The 24,689-nt window shown below is 37.8% G+C and overlaps 1 protein-coding gene across 3 annotated transcripts in view; it reads right to left on the reverse strand.

The window, feature by feature from the left end:
* The window catches only part of LOC118006397 (ciliogenesis and planar polarity effector 1-like), a 136,598-nt gene that overhangs the window by 30,271 nt on the left and 81,638 nt on the right, over window positions 1–24,689 (reverse strand). For 2 of the 3 annotated variants that reach the window (XM_034999019.1, XM_034999020.1), the window contains exons 30-41: window positions 24,395–24,477; window positions 23,572–23,651; window positions 19,861–20,053; window positions 16,695–16,988; window positions 15,738–16,508; window positions 13,521–13,687; window positions 11,489–11,621; window positions 10,633–10,687; window positions 6,249–6,353; window positions 2,173–2,288; window positions 1,623–1,818; window positions 1,081–1,230 (exon numbers count right to left, since the gene is read on the reverse strand). In XM_034999019.1, the coding sequence (XP_034854910.1) occupies window positions 1,081–1,230; window positions 1,623–1,818; window positions 2,173–2,288; window positions 6,249–6,353; window positions 10,633–10,687; window positions 11,489–11,621; window positions 13,521–13,687; window positions 15,738–16,508; window positions 16,695–16,988; window positions 19,861–20,053; window positions 23,572–23,651; window positions 24,395–24,477 (2,343 nt within the window). The remainder of the gene's footprint in view (window positions 1–1,080; window positions 1,231–1,622; window positions 1,819–2,172; window positions 2,289–6,248; window positions 6,354–10,632; window positions 10,688–11,488; window positions 11,622–13,520; window positions 13,688–15,737; window positions 16,509–16,694; window positions 16,989–19,860; window positions 20,054–23,571; window positions 23,652–24,394; window positions 24,478–24,689) is intronic. The other variant, XR_004678062.1, reaches the window with a different exon arrangement.

Consider the following 24,689-nt stretch of genomic DNA (forward strand, 5'->3'; position numbering starts at 1 on the left):
ATACACAATTAGCAGGCAGGGCTGGACTGTGCCCCCAAGCATCTAACAACCACAAGGCTGGGTGCACTCCTCCTAGCAGCTGTGGAACCCAGAAGACAGACTGGCTTTCTGCTGCAGGAAGTCTGATGGCATATTAAGATGAATCTAATCAGAAAAAAAAAATAATAAATTAAAAAAAAAAAAAAAGATGAATCTAATCAGGGGCGCCTAGGTGGTTAAGTGTCTGCCTTCGGCTCAGGTCATGATCTCCAGATCCTGGGATCGAGCCCCGAGTTGGGCTCCTGGCTCAGCGGGGAGTCTGCTTCTCCCTCTCCCTCTCCCCCTCCTCATGCTCTCTCTGTATCAAATGAATAAATAAAATCTTTTAAAAAAAGATTAATCATGGGTGCCTGGGTGGCTCAGTTGGTTAAGCAACTGCCTTCAGCTCAGGTCATGATCCTGGAGTCCCAGGATCAAGTCCTCCCGCATCGGGCTCTCTGCTCGGCAGGGAGTCTGCTTCTCCCTCTGACCCTCCCCCCCTCATGCTCTCTCTCTCTCAAATAAATAAATAAAATCTTTAAATTAATTAATTAATTAATTAACTAAATAAAAAAAGAGTAATCATTCATAGGATGTAATAACTTTAGGTTTTGGAGAAATATTCTTCTAAATCTTGCAAATATTTTACAATAATGCAACCTAATTTATAACTATAACTATATTATTTTACTAATAATATTTTACTGTTGGCTAAATACCTGTGTATATTCTATGTGCTATTCTAGAATCTCCCACCTTTTTAAATAGGAGAATTCCTTTTTAACACCAAAGCACTCATGACATCCCATAGGATATTTATTTTTAGCTCCTTAATTAAGAAAAGACATCTGTACAAACAGATCTGTAGTCTCCTTGCAAAATAATGGAACCATGACTTTGGAACCATGACTCTACCTCATTTACCTATCTGAGCCCTCTCTCCTTAGCAAGGGAAAAGCCTTTTCCTGGTTTCTTTTGCAATTACCAAGTTTTATAACTTGTTTCTATATATCAGTAATTTAGGGAAGGGGGAGAGTCATGTTATATATTTAGGGCATTCACCTCTGGCCTGCTGTATTTCTGATGGTATAGGTGGGGTGACCCCAGGCTCCTTCACCTCTGTACTGCCTGCTCTCCAGCTTCTTCCAGCCAGACAGGATGGAGACACTTCCGCAGGTTTAAAAAATAAATCCATAGTGGAATTGGCAGACTCTATCAAGAATATGAAAAGCATACAAAGATTGATTTTCTAACCTTCTAAACAAGGTAGTTAGAAGATTAACAGAACATTTCTAGGGGCGCCCAGGTGGCTCATTCAGTTAAGCCTCCAACTCTTGATTTTAGCTCAGGTCATGATCTCAGGGTCATGAGATAGAGCCCCACATCAGGCTCTGCACTGGGAATGGAGTCTCCTTGAGATTCTCTCTCCCTCACCCTCTGCCCTCCCCTGCCAAAAGAACATTTCTAAATATGAATATAAACATCCAAAAGTATAGCGGGTTTGCAGGAGAAGAGCTAAGAGACTTAAGAAGGGGTAACAATGCTATATTAAAGAATTTTTCAAATGTTTTTAATCTACTTAAAAAGTAGGAAAAAATTATTACCTTCACTCTTAAAACTGTGCAGGGGAACAGCATTTGTAACTGAAGCTGCCATATAATGTAACTCTGCAGAAGATGGGGCCTCCAGATGATCACTTGGCTGTTTGATAATAGTATCATTTGAAGGCTCTTCTTTGACAGGCAATTCCGGTAGATCATCAGCTTTAATGTCAATCACATTTATGTAAGTGTGTCCAACCTGAACCAAAACACATAAAATCAAAGAGGGTTACATTCTTTTTACTCTGTAGGGCCAGTCTGCACCCTTTGGCCTTGTTAAAAAAGGAAAAAAGAGAGATTTAATTCTAAAGGCAAGAAGAGCTTATATGAGTCTAACTTAGGGAAAACTGCAGGAAGTATGTGTTATGGTCTTAGTTTACAATACTTTGGGGCATAATATTGAAATCTTATTTTTTTTTATCTTTCCAACAAAGCTACATAGAATGCCAATTTAGGCTCATTTCATCTATACAATTAAATAATGCAGGTAATCATAATAAATTTTAGCAAATGTATTATTATAACCTCTGAATAGCAATACCAAATTTAGTACCAGATCAGACGGTGAAGGTGACAAAGGTTTCTCTGATATTTCATTGGGAAGTTTGAGATTTAGACATACATCAGAAGCCAACATTTGAGGAACATTCGAAGGTTCATGTTCTGAAACTTAAGAAAAGAAAATCAGGAATATAAAAAAAAATCTGTAAATAGCTCTGAGTCATTAGCATTATAACAAGTTAGCAGCAAACAACATAAAATTTTTTTTGTTATAAATCTAAGTAGGGGGCGCCTAGCTAGCTCAGTCAGTGGAGTATATGGCTCTTGATCTCGGGGTTCTGAGTTTGGGTCCCACTTTGGGCCCCACTTTGGGTGAAGAGATTACTTAAAAATAAAATCTTAAAAAAAATCTAAATAGAAGTTTCACAGATATAAATAAATTCTATTCTATTCTAAAGGCAATTTACTCTAGAGTAATTCATAGTTGAATAGAGACTGATTATTGAATGATTATATGAATGATTCACAAGGATAATAAAGTATCTAAGTCATGTGAAGAAAATGCTGTAATTTCCTGGGTGGCTCAGTCAGTTAAGTGTCTGACTCTTAATTTCAGTGCTCGCTTCGGCAGCACATATACTGACTCTTGATTTCAGCTCAGGTCTTAGTCTCAGGGTTGTGAGCTCAAGCCTCATGTTGGGCTCCATACTGGGCATGGAGAAGAAAGAAGGGAAGGAAGGAAGGAGAGAGAGAAAGAGAGAGAGAGAAAGAAAGAGAGAGAAAGAAAGAAAGAAAGAAAGAAAGAAAGAAAGAAAGAAAGAAAGAAAGAAAGAAAGAAAGAAAGAGAAGAGAAAATGTTGTAATTTCCTATTTCCATTTCAGATATATTAAGTCATGTTTGTTTAGGAGATTACCAAAAAACCTGTTTAGGAAATTAACCTATAACTAATTTGTTTTTTTACTGTCAACACTTTTTCTTATTATTCATTTGTTTTAACAGCTTTATTGAGATATAATTTACATTACATTATATTATATATATATTTTTATATATATAATTTACATAAGATATATACATAGATACATAAGATATAATTTACATTACATTAAAAGGGCACAATTCAGGGGTGCCTGGGTGGCTTAGTTGGTTAAGCATCTGACTTTTGATTTCTGCTCATGATCTCAGGGTCATTAGGTCAAGCCCCAAGTCAGGCTCCACGCTGGGCATGGAGCCTGCTTAAGATTCTCTATCTCCCCCACCCTCTGCCCCTCCCCATCCCGCTGCTTGGGGTACACTCATCTCTAAGATAAGATGAGATGAGATAAGACAAAATAAAACAAAATAAAATAAAATAAAATGGCACAACTCAGTATTCAGTACTTTCCAGTATATTCACAGAGCCCATGGCTAAATTTTACCACTTAAAAAGTGTTTAACATCTAAATTTTACAAAAGTCATTAGCTTCTTATTCAAAAGTACAACAAAGAAGCCTGTCACAATAGGTCAGCAAATGGTCTAACTCTGTGCTTTTTGTCCTAGGACTCTAGTTTTACTTCCTAGCATCTTATTTTTAATAGAACATTACTTTCAAATTTCATATGTAAAATATAACTTCTTGTTATATTGAATACTGGAAACCTGTTACCAAGGATTGAATTTAAACCATATGACAACCCAAAAACTTTAGAAAAAGGAAAGTGAAAATATTTAAATTATCTTTCTATCTCTATTGAATCAATTGATGGGTTTTATTGCTTTTTTATGGATGGTGGTAACTCTTGTTTTGGCATCACAAAAACATAGTCTTTAACTAGTAATGTTATGCTCAGGAAAAAAAGAAAAAAAGCACATCTGATATGGAAGAAATGATTTGTTGATTTTTACAACATTCAGAAACAACTTCTTGAGAAGTAGCTTTTTTATCTTGTAATGATTTCGAAGATTTGAGGCAAAAAAAGAAAACAGAAAAAATTTCACAAACAGAAAAAATTAAATATATGAATGCAGATTTCTAGATATATATATTAAAGGTAGTTAATTGACTTTTAAAAATTAAGAATTTAATTTTAGAAATTAATGATATTTCTGATTTTATTATTATTCATCCTGGGCCTGATCACCTGGATGATAACAGACTTCTAACAAGCAGGCTGCCAATTCTAGAAGACTATCTAGCAGTAAATTACTTCCAAGGCTTTCTTAAAGGCTTTCTCTTATAAGAATGTTTCTCAAATGCATATGCACCATTTGCAACAAAAAACGTCAACCTCATTCAGATAGAAACAAAAACTGAATAGTGAGATGCCTTTTTATGACTTATTAGATGGGTAAAGATAAAAGAATTAGGTAAATCACAGTGATAACCAAAACAAAGGCTCATATGTGAGAAGATACTCACTGAAACATTATTTATAGAAGAAAATACTGGAAACCACCTAATGCACTCAACAATAAAGAATTAGGTAAATATTTTATGGCACAGCTGGAAGAAGGAATATGCTTACAAAGTACTTTTTGATGACATGCGGCAATGTATGGCATAAGCAGAAATCAAAGTGAAAAGCAAAGGATGCAAAATATAGGTAAATTCTGTTATCCAAATCCAATCCATTCTTACAAATGTGCTGCACAGATACCAAGAGACTTTTTAAATGGGGGAAAAAAAGGTGTCCCAGCCCAGCCCATCCAATACTCCCAAACATTAAATAATTCTTAAACATCTAAATAACTATGCATCAAGGATTATTAAATATAAAGCATTTTAAACATCACTTCTTAATTAGCATTCATTTAACCCATTAGTTTGTGTGCATATGTAATAATACAGACCATATCAGATAGAATACTGATACTCTACTGTAAACATATACTATAATGTAAGTAAACATATAGTATAATATAAATAAACACTATACTATAATGTAAGTATATACCACAATGTATATGCTATATACATATATATATACACATACACACACACTATATATGTATAAACTATACTATGTAAATAAATAATGAAATAATATGTTAAAGAGATAGTCTAACTGGAGAGTGTCCAAACGTAGCCAGGCAAAAAACAAACACTGGGACCCATGAAGGGTTAAATTCTCAGGGAAGATAGCAATAATATTTGGAAGATTAAAGTTCAGATAGTGAGGCAGGACACCTGTAATGTATACTATATCAAACTATGTAAAATGTGCAAAAGACTGAAAGAAAAATCATCAAAATGTTACTTCTAGGGCGCCTGCTGGTTAAGTGTCCAACTCTTGGTTTTGGCTTGGGTTGTGATCTCGGGGTTGTGGGATCAAGCTCCACACTGGGCTCCACACTTAGCACAGGGTCTGCTTGAGTTCCTCTCTCTCTGCCCCCCCAAAATCTTTTTAAAAAATATTACTTCTAAGTGGTATGATTATAGTTAATTTCATCTTCTTCATAGCTTTGCTACATTATCCAAATATTCTATAAAGATCATATATTATTTTGAAACCATATCAATAAATACTATTTTAAAATAATATAAAATTAGAGGTTTAAAAAAGCACTTGAACACAGTTCTGAACACAGTTAAAAGCAACTGTTTCCTAAATATCATAGAAAAGAATTTCTACAACACAAAGGTCAGAGCACTTACATGAATGAGGAAGTTCGTCAGGCAAAATTCCAAATAATAGTTCCTTCAACTTTTATTTCCTCTGTTCTTGGACACAGTTACATATGCCCTTCCCACACCAACCCAATCTAGTCCTCTTCCTAACTCAACTTCGCCAGCCATACATAGCTCCAGGCTTCTCGGTCTTAGGCATGAAATCCCAGTGAAGGCAATTAATGGCATAGAGAACCCAAATTCAAAATATTATTTCTACTGATTGAGGATGTAGTCCATGGTATTTTGAACAAAAATTTCTATTATGCTTTAATTATCATAAATCCAATTTAAAATTTAATTTTAAGTTTAAAATTTGTGAAGTACATACCAGGATTGAGGATAAGAACCTGGAATGAGTAACTACTATCACTTAACTTAAAATTCATGTTAAATCATTGTTTTGAAGAAAAAGTCTAGATATATTAAATGTTGCAAAAATATGTGAATTTTAAAAATTAAGGTAAAATAGCATTTTACCTGGGTCTGTATTTGTACTTGCATCCTGACATTCTACAGCTTTCTTTCTCACAGAGGCCATGAAGTGCAATCCAGCTGAAGTATTAATATCATCTTGTAGCATTTCTTAAATATAACAACAAAACATGAAAGCAATCACTCAGAAGCCAACATTTTACCTGGAGTCCAAAACCAGAGTACCTAACTCAAGGGAAGTAAGGTATGAGGTGCCAAGATGTTATCGAAATGGACTTTCTGAATGAGGTGCTGCCTATGTTAACTCTCAAAGGCAGCTCAGTGAAATAAAAAGCAAAATTGTGGAGGATTCTGTATGTCTAGGCTAGAAACATAGATGTTCTGCCTGATGAAGATCCAGTAGAAAATGTTAAACATGAAAATGATATGGTCAGATTGATATTCTAGAAAAACCCCCCAGCCAGGGTATGGAAAGCAGATTCTAGTGGCTTCAGACGGATGAGGCTGCTGTAAACAGTTCAGATCAGTACCTCCAGTAATGGTGAAAAATGGAGGAGAGATGATAAATTTACAAATTACGAAGGAGGTAAAACAGACAAGACCTGGGTATTGATTAGATGAGAAGGTGGGGGAAGGCAGAATTCAGATAACCTATGTTCTGGGGTTGAGTGACACCAATGGAGATGGAGAATGAGGAGAACAAACCAGCTGCTGGAGGAGGGACAACAAATTTGGACTGCACATGCGGCACTTGAGGTGATTTCCACCCAAGTGAAAAAGTTCGGCAGCAAGTAGAATCCAAGTCCAAAGTCTATTCTGGGAGTTTGGGTTTAGATGTGGATTTTCCTGAGAGATCATCCAGGACAACTAAGTCGCACAAGAGATTATCAATTATGGCACATTATAGTATAATAAAAAAATATATATTTGGCCTTCATCCTTGGTTCTAAGGGTTTGAGTTCCTTAAATCTTTGGAATTTCCTGAGTAATTTCCTGTCGTTATTCATGATGTGCCCCTTTTGATCATATCTGAGTTTATGCTAATGAGGTGACTCTTGACTTTTGCCCCTAGATAGCTTCAGGATAGGTGCTGGTCACCAGAGGAACAAACCACATGATCAGCCTCACCCCACCCCTACCTCTGTGGAAGGGAGAGCCGCTGGAGATGTAGTTCAATCACCAATGGCTAATGATGTAATCAACCATGCCTATATAATGAAATGTCAATAAAAATCCTGAAACAATGAGGCTAAGGGGCCTTCTCCATTGATGAGCAAGGGGAGTCCCAGAGAGGGTGTGAAAACTCTGTGCCTTTATGCATCTCTTCCATTTGGCTATTCCTGAATTGTATCCCTTATAAACAAAACTGTAATCAGAAGTAAAGCACTTCTCTGAGTTCTGGAATCACTGTAGCAAATTAGTGAACCTGGAGGGTGAGTCATGAGAATCCGTGAATGTGTAGTAGACTGGGCAAAAGTGCAGGTGTATGGGGACTGAGCCATTCATCTGTGGGATCTGTGTTAACTCCAGGTTATTGTCAGAATTGAACTGGTGTCAGAGAATTGGAGAATTATTGTTGTTTGAAATGATACAATACACATCCACTGGAGTACTATGCAGTAATTAAAAATGACATTGTAGAAGAATATCTAGTGATATGGGAAGATACTTACCTTATCACTAGTATGTAAAAACAAGTAAGTTATAAACAAATAGAGGAGGTATTCTTTATATATATATAATAAATAATATGCAAATTTATATTAAGCATATATTTATTAATATATAATTATTAAATGTTTAATCTTTAATTTGATATTAAATATATATTAAATAAATAATAAAATATTAATTTATATAAGTACATATAAATACATGTTATTTATAGATATATATGAGTGGAGATATTTAAAAAATAAACCTTGGAAGAATATTAACACTGGCTATCTCTAGACAGAAAAATTATGGGAGTTTTTTTTGGGGGTGGAAGAGTTTAATATTCTTCCTATTCCCTATTTGTATTTTCTAAATTTTCTCCAGTGAACATGTATTACCTTCACAAAGCAAAACAAAAGAAAACACTGTTGAGAATGAAAAAGAAAGTGGTTTTAAGACAAGTGAGTGGGAAAGAACACCAGATGGGTTAGGAAGCTTAGAGAGAGAAGCTAAGCAGGTCAGTTAGGGAAAAAACTGCTTAGTTTAGGCATACAGAGGCTTGATGCAGGGCAATGGTATCAAGTAAGGGAGGGAGGGGGCACCTGGGTGGCTCAGTTGGTTAAGCATCTGCCATCAGCTCAGGTCATGATCCCAGGGTCCTGGGATCAGCCCCGCATTGGGCTCCCTGCTTGGTAGGGAGTCTGCTTCTCCCTCTGCCTCTCCACCCCCCACCCTGGCTTATGGTCTCTCTCATTCACTCTTTCTCTCAAATAAATAAATAAAATCTTTAAAAAAAAAAAAAGAAAGAAAGAAAGGAAAGGGAGGGAGAGAGGACCAGGTCAAGGAATAAGTGAAGGAAGGGGTAACAAAGCTCAAACATGAGGGATAAAGCAAGGGTGACTTTCAAGGTAAAAATCTTGACCAGTCAAGAGGCGCCTGGGTGGCTCAGTCATTAAGCGTCTGCCTTCGGTTCAGGTCATGATCCCAGGGTCCTGGGATCGAGCCCCGCATCGGGCTCCCTGCTCGGCGGGAGGCCTGTTTCTCCCTCTCCCACTCCCCCTGCTTGTGTTCCTGCTCTTGCTCTCTCTCTGTCAAATAAATAAATAAAATCTTTAAAAAAAAAAAAAAATCTTGACCAGTCAAGAGAATAGTGATATCACTAATAGCAAGATGTCAGTTTAAAATCTGGACATGGGGGCACCTGGTTGGCTCAGTTGGTTAAGCAACTGCCTTCAGCTCAGGTCATGATCCTGGAGTCCCAGGATAGAGGCCCGCATCGGGCTCCCTGCTCAGCGGGGAGTCTGCTTCTCCCTCTGACCCTCCCCCCTCTCATGTGCTCTCTCTCTCTCTCTCAAATAAATAAAATCTTAAAAAAATAAATAAAATCTGGACATGTAGCAGATGCCTGGGCTCAGTCGTTTAAGTAGCTGCCATCGGCTCAGGTCATGATCCCGGGATCCTGGGATTGAGCCCCTCGACCGTTGCTCAATGGGGAGTCTGCTTCTCCCTCTGCCTCTGCCCCTCTGGCCCCCCTCCCTGCTGCTCATGCTCACTCCCTCTCTCTCAAACGAATAGATAAAATCTTTAAAAAAAAATAAAATAAAATAAAATTTGGACATGTTAAACCTAAGATGAAAGTAAAAAAGAAAGATGAGAGAGGGCAGATGTATATTTGAGTGTCATCAAAACAATTTAAGAGCTGAAGCCATGAGAGTGAATGTTTGTGTATATGTGTACGAAAATCACTGAGGAGAAAGTCTTGGGGAACACATGCATTTGGTAGCAAGAAATCAACTGACCAACTAGAGAAAGAAAAGAATTTCCTATCTTATAAACAAGTACTCTTTTCTGAACTGATTCCTTACTTTAATGTGCATGTATTTTTTATGAAGAATTCAACAGGCATGTTTCCATAATTTCCTTTTAGGCCTTATATATCAGTATCTTATTTGAGATTCTAATTAATTGTGCTGTTCTACTATAGGGATCAGCAAATTTTTTCTGTAAAGGGCCAGAAAATATTCTAGGCTCTGCAGATTGTACGGTTCCTCTTGCAACAAGTGAGCCCTGCTGCAGTATAAAATCTGTCGAAAGCAATGTGTAAATACATGGGCATAGCTCTGGGGGTGCCTGGGTGGCTCAGTTGGTTAAGCGACTGCCTTCGTCTCAGGTCATGATCCTGGAGTCCCTGGATAGAGTCCCGCATCGGGCTCCCTGCTCAGCAGGGAGTCTGCTTCTCCCTCTGACCCTCCCCCCTCTCATGTGCTCTCTCTCTCTCAAATAAAATCTTAAAAAAAAAAAAAAAGGGCATAGCTCTGTTTCAGTAAAACTCGACTTACAAAGGGGCAGCTGGGTGTGCAGTCATTAAGCCTCTGACTCTTAGTTTCGGCTCAGGTCGTAGCCTCAGGGTCATGAGACCAAGCACCATGTCAGGCTCCACACTCAGAGGGCAGTTGGCTTGAGATTCTCCCTCTCTCCCTCTGTCTCTGCCCCTCCCCCACTCATGTTTTCTCTCTCTCTCTCTAATAAATAAATAAATCCTTAAAAATTTTGATTTATAAAAACAGGCATGTCTGGATCTGGCCTGTGGGCCATAGTTTCAACCACTGCTCTACCAGATAACACATCAAAACACACACACACACACACACACACACATTCCATTTGTCAAAGATAAAAATGAAAATAATTTAGTCTCATTTTTACACACACAATTCTAAAAGTGGATTTCAACTTTGAACTGAGACACTGCATTAATCATGCTTATACATACCAAAAGGAATATCGAAGTCATCCAAAGGCTGGGAACCAGGATGTTCTTGTTGCTCCTAAATGAATCCCCAAATGATCAATCATGATTGTAACTCAAAGACATTCATTATTTTGAAAAAAAAATTCAATAGCTAAGAGGATTGCTGAATGTTTATGTATAGGCTTGAATCCATTTGAGAAATATTTATTCTATCAAAGTAACTCCACAAAGAAGTTCACAAAACTCACAAACCAAGCAATAAAAAGGAACATTACTAATTTAATGCAGTTACTAAATTACAGTGTGCAGCTTTAACACTCAAATAGTGCCCCCACCCTATCAAAACTGCTCACAGACTCACCAATGTTACTAAATGCCTCCAGGCACGCTCTTGAGGCTTACTGAAGTGTGCTTTTAAAAAATCCTTGTAAACAAAACTGTTAGTGTTTATTTAATTTGTTGCAAAAATAGGTAAATAGTCAGAAGGAATGTTTGAAAAGATCTGATTTCAATATATAGGTTACTTAATAAATCTGTGTGTGGGAAATGCTGGAGGCATCTAAAAGAGGTCAAACTACTTAATAGGAGCAAACCAAAGAACATATATGACATGCATTAAGATGTCACAGAAAAAAGCAAGGAGTGATTTCAAATATAAAAAAAGGCACAAAGGCAGGTAAATCAAAAATTTGCTTTGCAACTATATGTCCACTATTCCATGGAGGAATGCAGCAGGGCTTATGTACTTGATGATGTAAAGATTTCTCCTGGTCAAATCAGAAGCTTCCAGCAATCAGAAGACTAGATAAACCACAAAGACATTCCCATCTCTGTGTACATGCAGACCAGGGAGGCATGTATAGTCGTGTTTCTGTACCTTGGGTTTCATAACTATTTCTGAATCATTATCATTCACAAGGGAACCCTCTGGTTGGAAAGCCACACTTGGTTTTCTCTTTAGTTTCTCTGATCTTTTTTCTTGCAGCTCTTTCTCAGCTCGTCGTCTTTGTCTGTTAAAAGCAAGAAAATAAAACATGTTACTATTTTAGTAACATCAGTTTTTTTTTTTTTAAGATTTTATTTATTTATTCATGAGAGACAGAGACAGAGGCAGAGCGAGAAGCAGGCTCCCCGCGGAGCAGGGAGCCCGATGCGGGACTCGATCCCAGGACCCTGGGATCATGACCTGAGCCGAAGGCAGACGCTTAACCGACTGAGCCACCCAGGCGTCCCAGTAACATCAGTTTTTCACTGACATGATGCTATACAGGGAGACAGTTATCAAAATTATGCCAATAATATTTTCAATGGCATATAATTAAATTAGCAAGATACTTTGATAGAATTCAAGCAAATAGAAGCAAATGTCAGGGAGACATGAAAGTTATTTTTAGTTCCTCTCCTACTGAACTGACTTTTCTGTGTTAGTCACTGGAATCTCAGGTCAGAGTCACACCAGTTAGGGAATTTTCAAACTCTCTTTTCTGCAGACTCTGAGCTGACCCCAGAAGCTCTATGGGATGCCTCCAGTCACTCTTCTGAAGAAGTTAAGCACACTTAAAGTCACCTCAGTGAAATCCCAGCAAAGAGGAAAGAGGGCCCAAAAAGTTAAGGAGAAGACTTACTTTGACGAGGGAATACCTGAAAAAGATGGAAGGAAGGAAACATTTCTGGAAAGAGAGCACTGGTAGTAGATTTTAGGGTCTGATAAACGTGAAATTCTTTTTTTTTTTTTAAGATTGTATTTATTTATTTGAGAGAGAGGGAGAGAGAGAGAGCACGAGCAGGGGGAGGGGCAGAGGGAGAAGCAGACCCCCTGCTGAGCAGGAAGCCTGACTCAGGGGCTCCATCTCAGGATCCTGGGATCATGACCTGAGCTGAAGGCAGACACCCAACCAACTGAACCACCCAGGTGCCCCTAAATGTGCGATTCTTTTTTTTTTTTTTTTAAAGATTTTATTTAATTGTTTGAGAGAGAGAAAGAGAGAGTCCAAGCAGGGGGAGGGGCAGAGGGAGAAGGAGAAGCAGACTCCCTGCTGAGCAGGGAGCCCGATGCGGGGCTCGATCCCAGGACCCTGGAATCATGACCTGAGCCGAAGGCAGACGCTTAACTGAATGAGCCACCCCGGCGCCCCCTAAATGTGCAATTCTTAAAGTATTTTCTAGACTCAGTAGTAATCTACCAGTCAATACATTTTTGAATACCCATTATGAGTAAAACAGCATAAATGCTCTTCATCAGAAGTCACAGCCTTGCTTTTTACATGCATGTTTCTTAGTGTCCTGAAACACTTCTAATGTAAGAATCTGGAGGCTATGGTAAGATGAATAACAATATTACTTCAGTGCATTAGATAGTACATGGAATATTGTATGAGATACCAAATATTTATCCTACAAAAAGTAAACTGCTCATAATGTTACAGAAAAATATAAAAGAGGGGCGCCTGAGTGGCTCAGTTGGTTAAGCGACTGCCTTCGGCTCAGGTCATGATCCCAGGGTCCTGGGATCGAGCCCCACACTGGGCTCTCAGCTCAGTGGGAAGCCTGCTTCTCCCTCTCCCTCTCCCCCTGCTTGTGTTCCTGCTCTCGCTGTCTCTGTCTCTGTCAAATAAATAAATAAAATCTTTAAAAAAAAAAGAAAAATATAAAAGAATCTTCCAGCCTATGAATTCCAGTAAAGAATTCCTTAATAAAATGGAAAAAATATTTCCCTCTCACACTATAGGAATTTTCCTCATCACAAGATGTGTTCAAATGCATGACACTTGATAAGAAAATTGAATATGCAGTTGTGCATAGGCTGGGAGGATGAACTAGATAATTTACCTTTATAACTATGATATTTTAACCAATAATACATTTGCAGGTAAGTGATATTCTCAAATAAAATTTCACTTAAAACTTGCCTTTTTTTACTGTCCTTTCCTTGTCTCACTTCAGATGGTTCTATTTTGACATTTAGAAGCTGAAGGTGTCCAGAATCGCCTCGTTCAAATAAATTATGTGTTAGTTTCTCTTGGCTTTGTTTGAATGCAATGAGGTTTTCAAGTGGAATAAGTTGTGGGTTTTTGTACTGTAAGAAATAAAGAATAATTTAAAATTACAAACCTCAATTATATGCTAATAAAAACTGAGAAAAACATTTGTTTAAATGAAGTTAAAATATGCGAGAGATAGAACATGTTAAGATAACAAATTAATTTGGCCCAGTAAGATGAGTATCCAAAGCTTAAAGAATAAATGATTTTAGAGGACGAGAAATGCGAACTGGGTCGTCTTATTTCAGAAGCTAAGCTAGAAGTCCTAATCTTTTTCTTTTCTATATTAAAAATCTTCCTTATAATTATAAATAAAATACATAATATCTGGCATTTGACTTAAAATTCTTTCAAACAGGGAAGATACAGAGAAGTGGAGATTATGCATGGAACAGATTTAGCAGTATGTTTAATAATAAGTACTGATGTCAGGTGATGTAACTTGGGGGTTCATTATACCATCCTAATAAAATTTCTTTTTTTTTTTTTTAAAGATTTTATTTATTTATTCATGAGAGAGAGAGAGGCAGAGGGAGAAGCAGACTTCCCGCAGAGTGGGGAGCCCGATGTGAGACTCGATCCCAGGACTCCGGGACCATGACCTGAGCCGAAGGCAGACGCTTAACCATCTGAGCCACCCAGGCGCCCAATAAAATTTCTTTAAGTCCCTCTCAAAATGTTTACTTTTCCACACCTTTAATCTTTTCTTTTCTGTTCATAGTATATTCAGAATAAAAGGCATGATAAGTACTTCCTCTAAAGAATGACCATTTCTTTTCCCAATACTGTCTTCAAATCTTAAAATTAAAAGTGCACCAGAGCATGAATTATTCAATTACCTTCCTAAGATGGTACCACTGACTTACAAAATTAGAGCCTAAACAATATGAATTTCATAAATCAAAGCTTACAACTTTAGAGAGGATTCTGTGGGTTTATAAAGATTCAATCTTTTTAAGTACTTTAAAAATAAACCATTTTTAAAATATGCACAACTATTTATAGATCTGCATCTATTTAACAGTTTTAAACTATAACTGAAGGCAATCATATCACAATTACTTGGAATATTAATGCATGTGTGCACATTTACACACGTGCCCTCCCTTTCTCTACACACACACACACACACACACACACACGACCCACATGAACAAGAATACTGGTCATTTTGTTTTATTTCTTATCTCTTCTCTGAACAGAAGAAATACCTACGAAAAAGTCTCACGAGGGACGCCTTGGTGGTTCAGTTGGTTAAGCATCTGCCTTCAGCTCAGGTCATGATCCCAGAGTCCTGGGATCGAGTCCCAAATCGGGCTCCCTGCTCAGCGGGGAGACTGCTTCTGTCTGCCTGTCGCTAACCCTGCTTGTGCTATCTCTCTGACAGATAAATAAAATCTTAAAAAAAAAAGTCTCACGAATTCTAGTATTGCCATACAAGACAGACCTAACAGCTTTAAAATTCCTAATCACCATTTTATTTATTTTTTAAAAGATTTTTTGGGGCGCCTGGGTGGCTCAGTCGTTAAGCGTCTGCCTTCGGCTCAGGTCATGATCCCAGGGTCCTGGGATCGAGCCCCGTGTCAGGCTCCCTGCTCGGCGGGAAGCCTGCTTCTCCCTCTCCCATTCCCCCTGCCTGTGTTGCCTCTCTCGCTGTGTCTCTCTCTGTCAAATAAATAAATAAAATCTTTAAAAAAAAAAAAAAAAGATTATTTATTTATTTATTTGACAGAGAGACACAGCCTGAGAGGGAACACAAGCAGGGGGAGTGGGAGAGGGAGAAGCAGGCTTCCCGCCGAGCAGGGAGCCTGACATGGGGCTCGATCTCAGGACCCTGGGATCATTACCAGAGCTGAAGGCAGACGCTTAACGACTGAGCCACCCAGGCGTCCCGCCTAATTACCATTTTAAACTAGAATTTTATGTTATTTCCAATAACAGAAGCATTATTTTTATTAATTTTTAATTTTTTTAGAAGCATTATTTTTTTAAAAAGAAATGTGTAAGAGCTTTTCATTTCATGTGTAGTATTTATGGTATGAAAAATGCAGGACTGCTTTTGCATCACTCTGCAAAAATCATTACCGTGTTTTTGGGGTATAGGCATGAATGAAGTAATGACAGTCTTGGGTATTTTCTTTCTTCTGCTACAGTTCTGGTAGGTATTGAGGGAATTGTTACTGATGCTCTTGAGGCAGAGGAAAATATATAAGGAGGTTTAAGTTGAAGGTGCAATAATGGAAGTCCAAAGGAATTCTGAGGAGATATCTCAAGGGGTCCTGGCTTAACATCAAGTATTTTCCCTGGTTTTATAAATACTGAAGAGTCCTGTTGAGGTGTCAAGTTTTCTTGACCAACATACTGATCCAAGTTCACATGCTTAGTGATTTCTGTAATTACAGTTTCTGGCCATTTCTTCTGCTCAACTGCTTTTTTTATGGCTTCAGTATTATAGTGGCTCAAACTCAGATGGGACACTGAAGTGGTGTGCACTGTTCTCTGTGGCAAAGGAGGCTGGAAGGAATCTGATAATCCCCATGCCTCTCTTGGCTGCGGCAGGAGCCTGAAGGGAACTTGTGGAACTCTTCCTGTATGGAAGGAAAGGGACTTAAATTCATGCTTAGCCTGAAACTGAAGCAAAGGAAAACCATCTCCAGGTTTGAAAGTTTTTGCAGCTGGGATGAGTCCAGGTGTCTTCAGGATGGCAGAAGATGGAGACAGAAGGTGGAGGGGAGTGTTTCCAGTAGGAGCTGGAGACAGTGCAGCGGTTGGGAAGCTTGGAGATGTTGGAGTCAGTCCTGTGTTGGGAGGCAGGCCTTCTAACTGACATAAAGGAACACTCCCATGTGGAACATTCTGGAAGAGAAAAAAAAAGCTATTACATAAGTTTAGAATATATTACAAACTCCTTATTTTGTACATGATGTTCAATATATTTTGGAAGGAGTGAAATGTAATAACTGCCAAAAAGTTATTTGCTCAAATAACAAAAAGCCAACAACTGAACTACTAGAACTTTAATGATATCTTTAAATGTATTACCTGTAAATTTCCATTACTATTCTGATCAGACTGCACAATTCCTTTATGGCCGTGTGGACTCTTCTTGCCAGGCTCTGTGGTGTACTCGCCCATGGACTGTGGTTTAATAAAAGATCTCTCCTTAAAATTTCTACTGGTGTCATCAACATCACTACTCCCTCTTGTGGGGTTTGATACTTGACTTCCCACCAAAGGCACGGGCTGAGGCTGCTGTAGACGTTGATGTATATCCGGGAGGTTAGTAAAGGATGATCCTACTATTTGCATTAGGCTCATGAAGTTGATCTGTTGCAGCTAGAATAGAATAAAAATTAAACATTTTAAAATATAGTGAAAAAATCTAAAGAATCAACAACAATCATCTGAGTATTCCACCAACAGTCATACTTCCATCTTAAAATCTGTCAGACCCATGAATGCTGAGCAGGAAGCAGAGCTGGGAGAGATTTTTTTAAAAAGGAAAAAATAATACCTTCCTGTTTTCAAGGAGCTGTCAACTGTAAATATAAACTCATAATGAGCCTTGGGACTATCTATAAAGCACTTTACATAAACATCCCAGAGATCATAAAGGAGTGATCTGATGGAATGGAATGAGGATAATTAAAGAAGTCCTAAAATGAGTGTTTTCAAGAAAGAAAAAGCAAAGATTAGCAAACAGGTGAAGAGTGAGGAATTCCCCTGGAAAGGCAGACGAGGTGAAAGGCAAAGGCATGCACCAGTGGTTGACAAACTGCTACATGTTAGAATCACCTGAGAAGCATTTAAAATTCCCCATGGCCAGACCACACCCAGACCAATAAAATCAGAATATCTGGGGATGGAAGCCAGGATTAGTATTTTTTAAGATGACAAGGTGTCTCAGTGTGCGGACAAGCACGGGAACCACTAGCATAAACGCTGGCTTAGTGGAACAGGAAATTAATAGCAGCTATCATGAGAGGACAGGCAGTGCAGGAGTTCCCAAGCTTGAGCATGCAATCAGAATCACCTGGAGGACTTGTGAAAGCACTCTTTGCTGAGCCCCATCCCCAGAGTTTCAATAGGTCTGGGATGGGGCCTGAGAATTTATATTTCTAATATCTAAGTGATGCTGATGCTACTGATCCAGGGACCACACTGTGAGAACCACTGGACTTAGGAGTGTACGAAGGGAAAAGACGGAAGGTAAAAGCTGGTGGTGGGTCTTTCAAGCCCAATAGAAGAATTTGCACTTAATGAAACATACCGGTAGGGAAACACAGGTTAAAAAAAATGTAATTTCCCTTCAATTATTAAAAAAAAAAAAATGCTGGGGCGCCTGGGTGGCTCAGTCATTAAGCGTCTGCCTTCGGCTCAGGTCATGATCCCAGTGTCCTGGGATTGAGCCCCGCATCAGGCTCCTGCTCAGCGGGAAGCCTGCTTCTCTCTCTCTCCCTCTCCCACTCCCCCTGCTTGTGTTCCCTCTCTCGCTGTCTCTTTCTGTCAAAAAAATAAATAAAATCTTTAAAAAAAAAAAAATGATTACAGAAAAAAAAAGAAAATAAAAATCACTCATTATCCTATCCTCAAAGATAACTAGTACTGACATTTTTAGTGTATTTCCATTTACTCTGTATTTAGACTGATTTGATATTATACAAATTGGTACCTGAAATTTACTGAACATTTCAAACCAGGAAAGTAATAGTATTAAAACAGCGTCTGAAGAAGAATGTCTTGAGAAATGTATATATAAGACAATGGAAGGGGCGCCTGGGTGGCTCAGGTGGTTAACCGTCTGCATTCGGTTCAGGTCGTGGTCCCAGGGTCCTGGGATCGAGTCCCGCATCGGGCTCCCTGCTCCTTGGGAGCCTGCTTCTCCCTCTGCCTCTCTCTCTCTCTCTCTGTCTCTCATGAATAAATAAATAAAATCTTTTAAAAAAAAAAAGACAATGGAAGTATGAAGTTCTGAGTCTAAAGCTGGCTATTAGCTATAGAAATAGCAAGTACTGTACTGACATACAGTGTGGGCAAAAGAATCAGGAGGGCACAGAAGAACACTGGATATAGGTAGTGAAAAAAAGGCAAAGATGTCTCTCTAAGACAGTGATTCTTAATCCTTTGTGTGCGTCAGAATTATTTGGAGAATTCGTTAAATATACAGGGCAGCTACCAGCAAAGTCCCTTGGTAATCCAAAAAAAAATTTCAGAAATGCTTCCAAAATTTTAAGCTGGTAGAATAGTTAATGCTACTAAAGGGAAAAGGGAAAGAAGGGACTGGGAAAAATCAAGATAAAGTCAGTTTCCATAAGTTTCATGAGACAGTGAGACATACTGAAAAAGTATTCTCATCAGGGCCCTTAGTTCAAAGAGAAAATTAGTGCCAAGCATCAGTATAAAAATGGTATATCACATAAAAGGATATGGAAGTGAGTGCAGAATACATGAATAGAGGATTAAATTTGAGGGAAATTAATGTTTAAGAAATAAAAGAGAAAAGGGAAATAACTTAAAATTGTTGGTAAGAAAAGGATAACCAATTGAGAAAAAGATGACAAAAATCAAAGCAAACAGTACTTTAAAAATGCAGCTGACAATTGCAAACCAAGCCAAAGTTCAGTTTGAAGATAAGAAATATATGTGACAGATTGTGTTAAAAAAAAAAAAAAACAAACTTTGGCTACCTCTGAGCTAGAGTCCGCTGGTCTGGTTTGACTGTCACCCACCTGACTTTTGGGGGCAGCTCTGCATCCCAAAGAGCTCAAGTGTAAGAAGTCATTGTGAGGGCGCCTGGGTGGCTCAGTTGGTTAAGCAACTGCCTTCAGCCCAGGTCATGATCCTGGAGTCCCGGGATCAAGTCCCACATCAGGCTCCCTGCTCAGCAGGGAGTCTGTTTCTCCCTCTAACCCTCCTCCCTCTCATGCTCTCTGTCTCTCATTCTCTCTCGCAAATAAATAAAATCTTAAAAAAATAAAAATAAATAAAAATTTTTTAAAAAGTCATTGTGAGAAGTAAGTAGCTCAGCCTGGACTCTAGGCCCTTGAGTTAGGAACCTCTGAATAACAAATGAAGAGTGCCCAAAGCAGAGAAACCAACCCTAAAATTTAATTTCGATTTGGCCATTTCTAAAAGTTTGTTCATATTTAAAATCCTTACATATATATCATACGTGTAGATTTACTTGTTTATAGGGAGATGTGCTTACCTGAACTAATTTAAACATTTCATCTTGGAGCATCTGCCTAACAGAATCTGAAGAATCTGGCAATTGAGCCCTGGGTTCATTTCTCTGGGTCTGCTGAAGTGTTGGCCCAGGTGTTTGTGAAGCAACACTGACTCCATTTGATACGAAAGGTGGAGCTGAGGAAGATTTATCTTTAAATGCAGAGATCTGTGCACTAGGTGGAAGCATATATACAAAAAACACAATCAAGAAAAAACCAAATCAGATGTCTACAATCTGAATATTTTTATCTCACCTTTTTCTTCTAAAGGCTTTCTGGAAGTTTTCAGGAAATTTAAACCCTAAAGCTTATCACTCCATACTCCTTAGCCACCAGAAACATTTGTCATCAGCACAGTGCTCATGTGAATGCTGTTTTATTAAGGGAGATTTAACGTCTAGTCAGCCATGGTCCCTTCCCTATGGTGTTACAACCCAGAACAGTTCACACGTTTATTTGACTTGCCTGGTCCCTGCAAACATCTGAGTTTGAGACCATTACTCTGATGAGTTATACCAGGAGTATTTTTTGTTACTAATTTAATGATCCAGAATAGAGTTAAGAAAACTAGAGAAAGGGCACCTGGGTGGCTCAGTTGGTTAAGCGACTGCCTTCGGCTCAGGTCATGATCCTGGAGTCCCGGGATCGAGCCCCGCATCGGGCTCCCTGCTCAGCGGGGGGTCTGCTTCTCCCTTGGACCCTCCCCCCTCTCGTGTGCTCTCTCTCTCTCATTCTCTCTCTCAAATAAAAAAAAAAAATAGCATTTAAAAAAAAAAAAGAAAAAAGAAAAACTAGAGAAAGTATGGGTTTAAAAAAATGTTTAATTCTAAGATGGGTAGTGCAAACTCCTGTTGATCATTAAATGTGAAACAACAGCATTGTGAACATTTCATTTCCAAACAAATCACAAAGTTTATATTTATAATTAAACACTAACAAAAAATGCCTACATAGGAATAAAAATTAAAGATCAAAATAAGTTTTTGGGTTTTTTTAACTAAAATGATTGGGGATGATTCCTTAAATACAGCAGGTACTCAAATGTTTTCTAAGCAAATTGATTTCACAAACTAAATAAGGGAGCAGGTATTATTATATCCAACTAAATTGATCATTATCTCTAAAAAGAATATATTGAATCACATTTAGATTATTTGGGTTTACATTCATTCCCTTTCAGCAATAATATTTGCCTTTTATCAAGCATCTAATACTAATAAGCTCAGTAACAAAACTTTATTTGGCAAATCCATGAAAAACAGGCATTATAACTGACTTGCCTATTCTTTATTGTTTTTTTTTAAGATTGTATTTATTTATTTGACAGAGAGAGAGAGATAGTAAGAGCAGGAACACAAGCAGGGGGAGTGGGAGAAGGAGAAGCAGGCTTCCCACCAAGCAGGGAGGCCGATGTGGGGCTCGATCCCAGGACTCTGGGATCATGACCTGAGCTGAAAGCAGAGGCTTAACGACTGAGCCACCCAGGCGCCCCTCGACCTGCCTATTTTAAGACAACTTTATTGGCCTTTGTTTCCAACAAGTAGCAATGAGATAAATTCCAATAATGGAGAATTCTCCTAAAGTAAGGCTATGCTATGTTATCCTATTTCAGCAAAATTTCTAAATACTAAACACACTATTCTGTCAAAGAAGTTCAAAAGACAGAACTGGATGAATCTCTTCTATGAGAGAATTAAAAGCCTTTCATACACTATTAGAAATCTGTTAGAGGCTGAAAATAAGCAACTTTAAGTAATATATCCACTACAGTTGACCCGTGAACAACAAGGGGGTTGGGGGACCAACCCCCAACAGTCGAAAATCCACATATAACTTGACTCCTCAAAAACTTAACTACTCATAGCCTACTGATGACCAGAAACACTACTATAACAAAAACAGTTGATTTACATATTTTGTATGTTATATGTGTTACATACTGTATTCTTACAATAAAGTAAGCTAGAGAAAAGAAAATGTTATTTAGAAAGTCATAAGGAAGAAAAAATATATTTAGAATACTGTATTGTTTTTATCGAAAAAATTTTGTAAGGGGTCCCAAGTGACTCAAACCAGTATTGTCCAAGGGTCAACTATACTTCTTTTTTTCAGAAAAGACTACTCTAGAATAGTTTCTGTATATCTAAAACATAGCCGTTAGAGGAAAATATTCCAATAATAAACTTAAAGGTGTCAGAAATGTGTACCTACATTGCTCTTCCAATGCTTTGTGTTGCTTTCATTTTACTATTAATTTTTAGTCAAAAAATTTAGAATTATTTAAAAATGGCACAGTAGACATCATCTCATTCTCTTATCTACTTGTAAAATATGATTATATCAAAATGGTAGAGTATACAAAAATTCTTACCTAGAAATTTCTGAACTTGTATCTACACAAAATGAATAAGGAACAGTGTGTTCAGGAATTGAAAAGGCTTCGATCATACTAGAATTAAAGATTAATAACTGATTAAGAAGATATTCTTCACATTTCCTAAGATACAGGGGATCTAATGCTCAACCATCTAAGAGTCTAAACATTCTCTAATCCTCTATAATGCTTAGCTCATAATTACAATCTGTTTATATTTGTCTCCATAGCAATTAGTAACAGATGTAAACAAAAAGCAAAGAATATGTCTGGATGACTGAACATATAACTTGAACACTGCTGACTGCCCAGCAGAAACAAAAGAATCTAACATGGGGAAGTTGAGGTTAGCTGGGACCTCAAATTCCACCTATGGCAGAAGCAGACACTTGGCTCAGAAACACTACAGAGCCCTCATTACATTTAAAACCGTAAAGATTAGTTTTTTATTAATAGAAGTATCTATTTGTAAAGGCACATCACATTTAAAATATCTTTTTGTTGGGCGCCTGGGTGGCTAAGTTGGTTGGGCGTCTGCCTTTGGCTTAGGTTATGATCCCAGGATCCTGGGATCGAGTACTGCATCTGGCTCCCAGTTCAGCAGGGAGTCTGCTTCTCCCTCTGCCCCTCCCCCCTGCTTGTGATCGCTCTCTCTCTCTCACACTCTGTCTCTCAAATAAATAAAATCTTAAAAAATATATTTTTTTAACTCTCCACAGAAATGAACAAAATTTTTATATTGAGAAGAGAAAGAAAACCTAATTATGTTGCCTCTGTTATCCAAGGTAGTTCTAAAATTCTAAAACTTCAAAAATTCTAAAAATTAAGAAGTCATGTCCCACCTGCAATAGATTAAAACTGCCTCTGGCTCTCCTTGAAGCAATAATATGCTAGCCAGGCGAATAGCCCTATAGTGTGCAGTAGTCACACCCTAACAGTGAACAATTACACAAACACATTGGGATTCATAATGGTTCTTTATTTGATCCAAGAAAAATGAAATCAATCTGACAAGGTGTTCCCCTAATTAGCAGCTGAATAAACTCTATTTACAGCTGTATTTTACTTTGATAAGGCTGATAGTGATGGGAGAACAAAAGGCATTTTAGATATCATTACTTATTTCACTCTACCAAGATTTAGAAGTCCATAATATTTACTGAAGATCATCATTTACCATTGCTATAAAGTTAAATTTCACTAGGAACACAATATCACCATAAAATATATATTGTATATTATGAGAAAAATAACCTCTTCAACAAATGAATCCCAGATGACAGTAACAATCACTTCCTTATTTCTCCCCCTTACTTACCCTTTCTGTTCACTTGATTTTTTCTCCATACATGTCTTCAATGGTTCTTCCCTTACACACTGAGCCTCTTCTGTGGAATGCTGTTAAAATTAATAGTACCCAAAAAGAAAAGGGGTTATATAAATAGGTATTACTGTCTTAGGTGTTCTGAGTTTCACATTAACCACTCACTTGGAGTAACAACAGTCTAAAAGCAAGGGAGAAACCAAACATTAAAATGAATTCCCAGTGCTGTTCTGATCAGATTTTTAACTGTGTGAATTGCCTTTGGCCCATCAGCCTGAGGCTCTGAGCATATTAAAATACAAAGACAAACGATGTCAGTGGAAATTATTTACGCTACATTTAAAAATACTCTGTAAATTACATATACCCATCACTACATGATTAATAAGTACAATCTGAAAACAACTATAAACAGGAAAAACTAATCCCTTTTGAAGGAATTTTTTCAGTAATTAGAAATGTCTGTGTTCCAACTGAAAATGCAGTGCAGTTTTGAGAAAACAAATAATGCATAAAAGTGATATATGTGCAAAAACTGCATACTACAGCTGAATTATACATTCTGAATATAGAACACTTCTATTACTCTTGATTAAGTTAATTTACTATAGCAGTTTATGAAATAAAAATTTCATTACCTAAAATTATTAGACATCTTACTAATGACAGAATTTCAGTGAAAGAAAAATGCTGCATGGTCTGGCTGTTCTCTACAACCCACAGTGTACTTTTAAAAAGATAATAGCCTTGGTTGAATGATTAAATAAAAACACTTAAGTATTATTTAAATAACATTATCCACTATTAATTGACTTACTTCTTCTAAATGCTGTGGTAAAGTCTGCATGTTAATGGCAACAGTGGAACTTTTAAGACTTCCAACAGGTTCTTTGGTACCTTCTATAGGGAAACAAGGAGAAAGAGAAAAGTGACCATTTGAAAAAAATCAGTTTAGGGCGCCTGGGTGCCTCAGTCGGTTAAGCGTCTGCCTTCGGCTCAGGTCATGATCCCAGGATCCTGGGACCGAGTCCCTCATCAGGCTCCTTGCAAAGCAGGGAGTCTGCTTCTCCCTCCCTCTCTCTACCCTCCCTTCTGCTTGTGCTCTCTCTCTC

This window comes from Mirounga leonina, unplaced genomic scaffold, assembly GCF_011800145.1.
Source record: "Mirounga leonina isolate KUSES-001 unplaced genomic scaffold, KU_Mleo_1.0 Mir_96, whole genome shotgun sequence".
In the NCBI taxonomy this organism is placed as follows: domain Eukaryota; kingdom Metazoa; phylum Chordata; class Mammalia; order Carnivora; family Phocidae; genus Mirounga; species Mirounga leonina.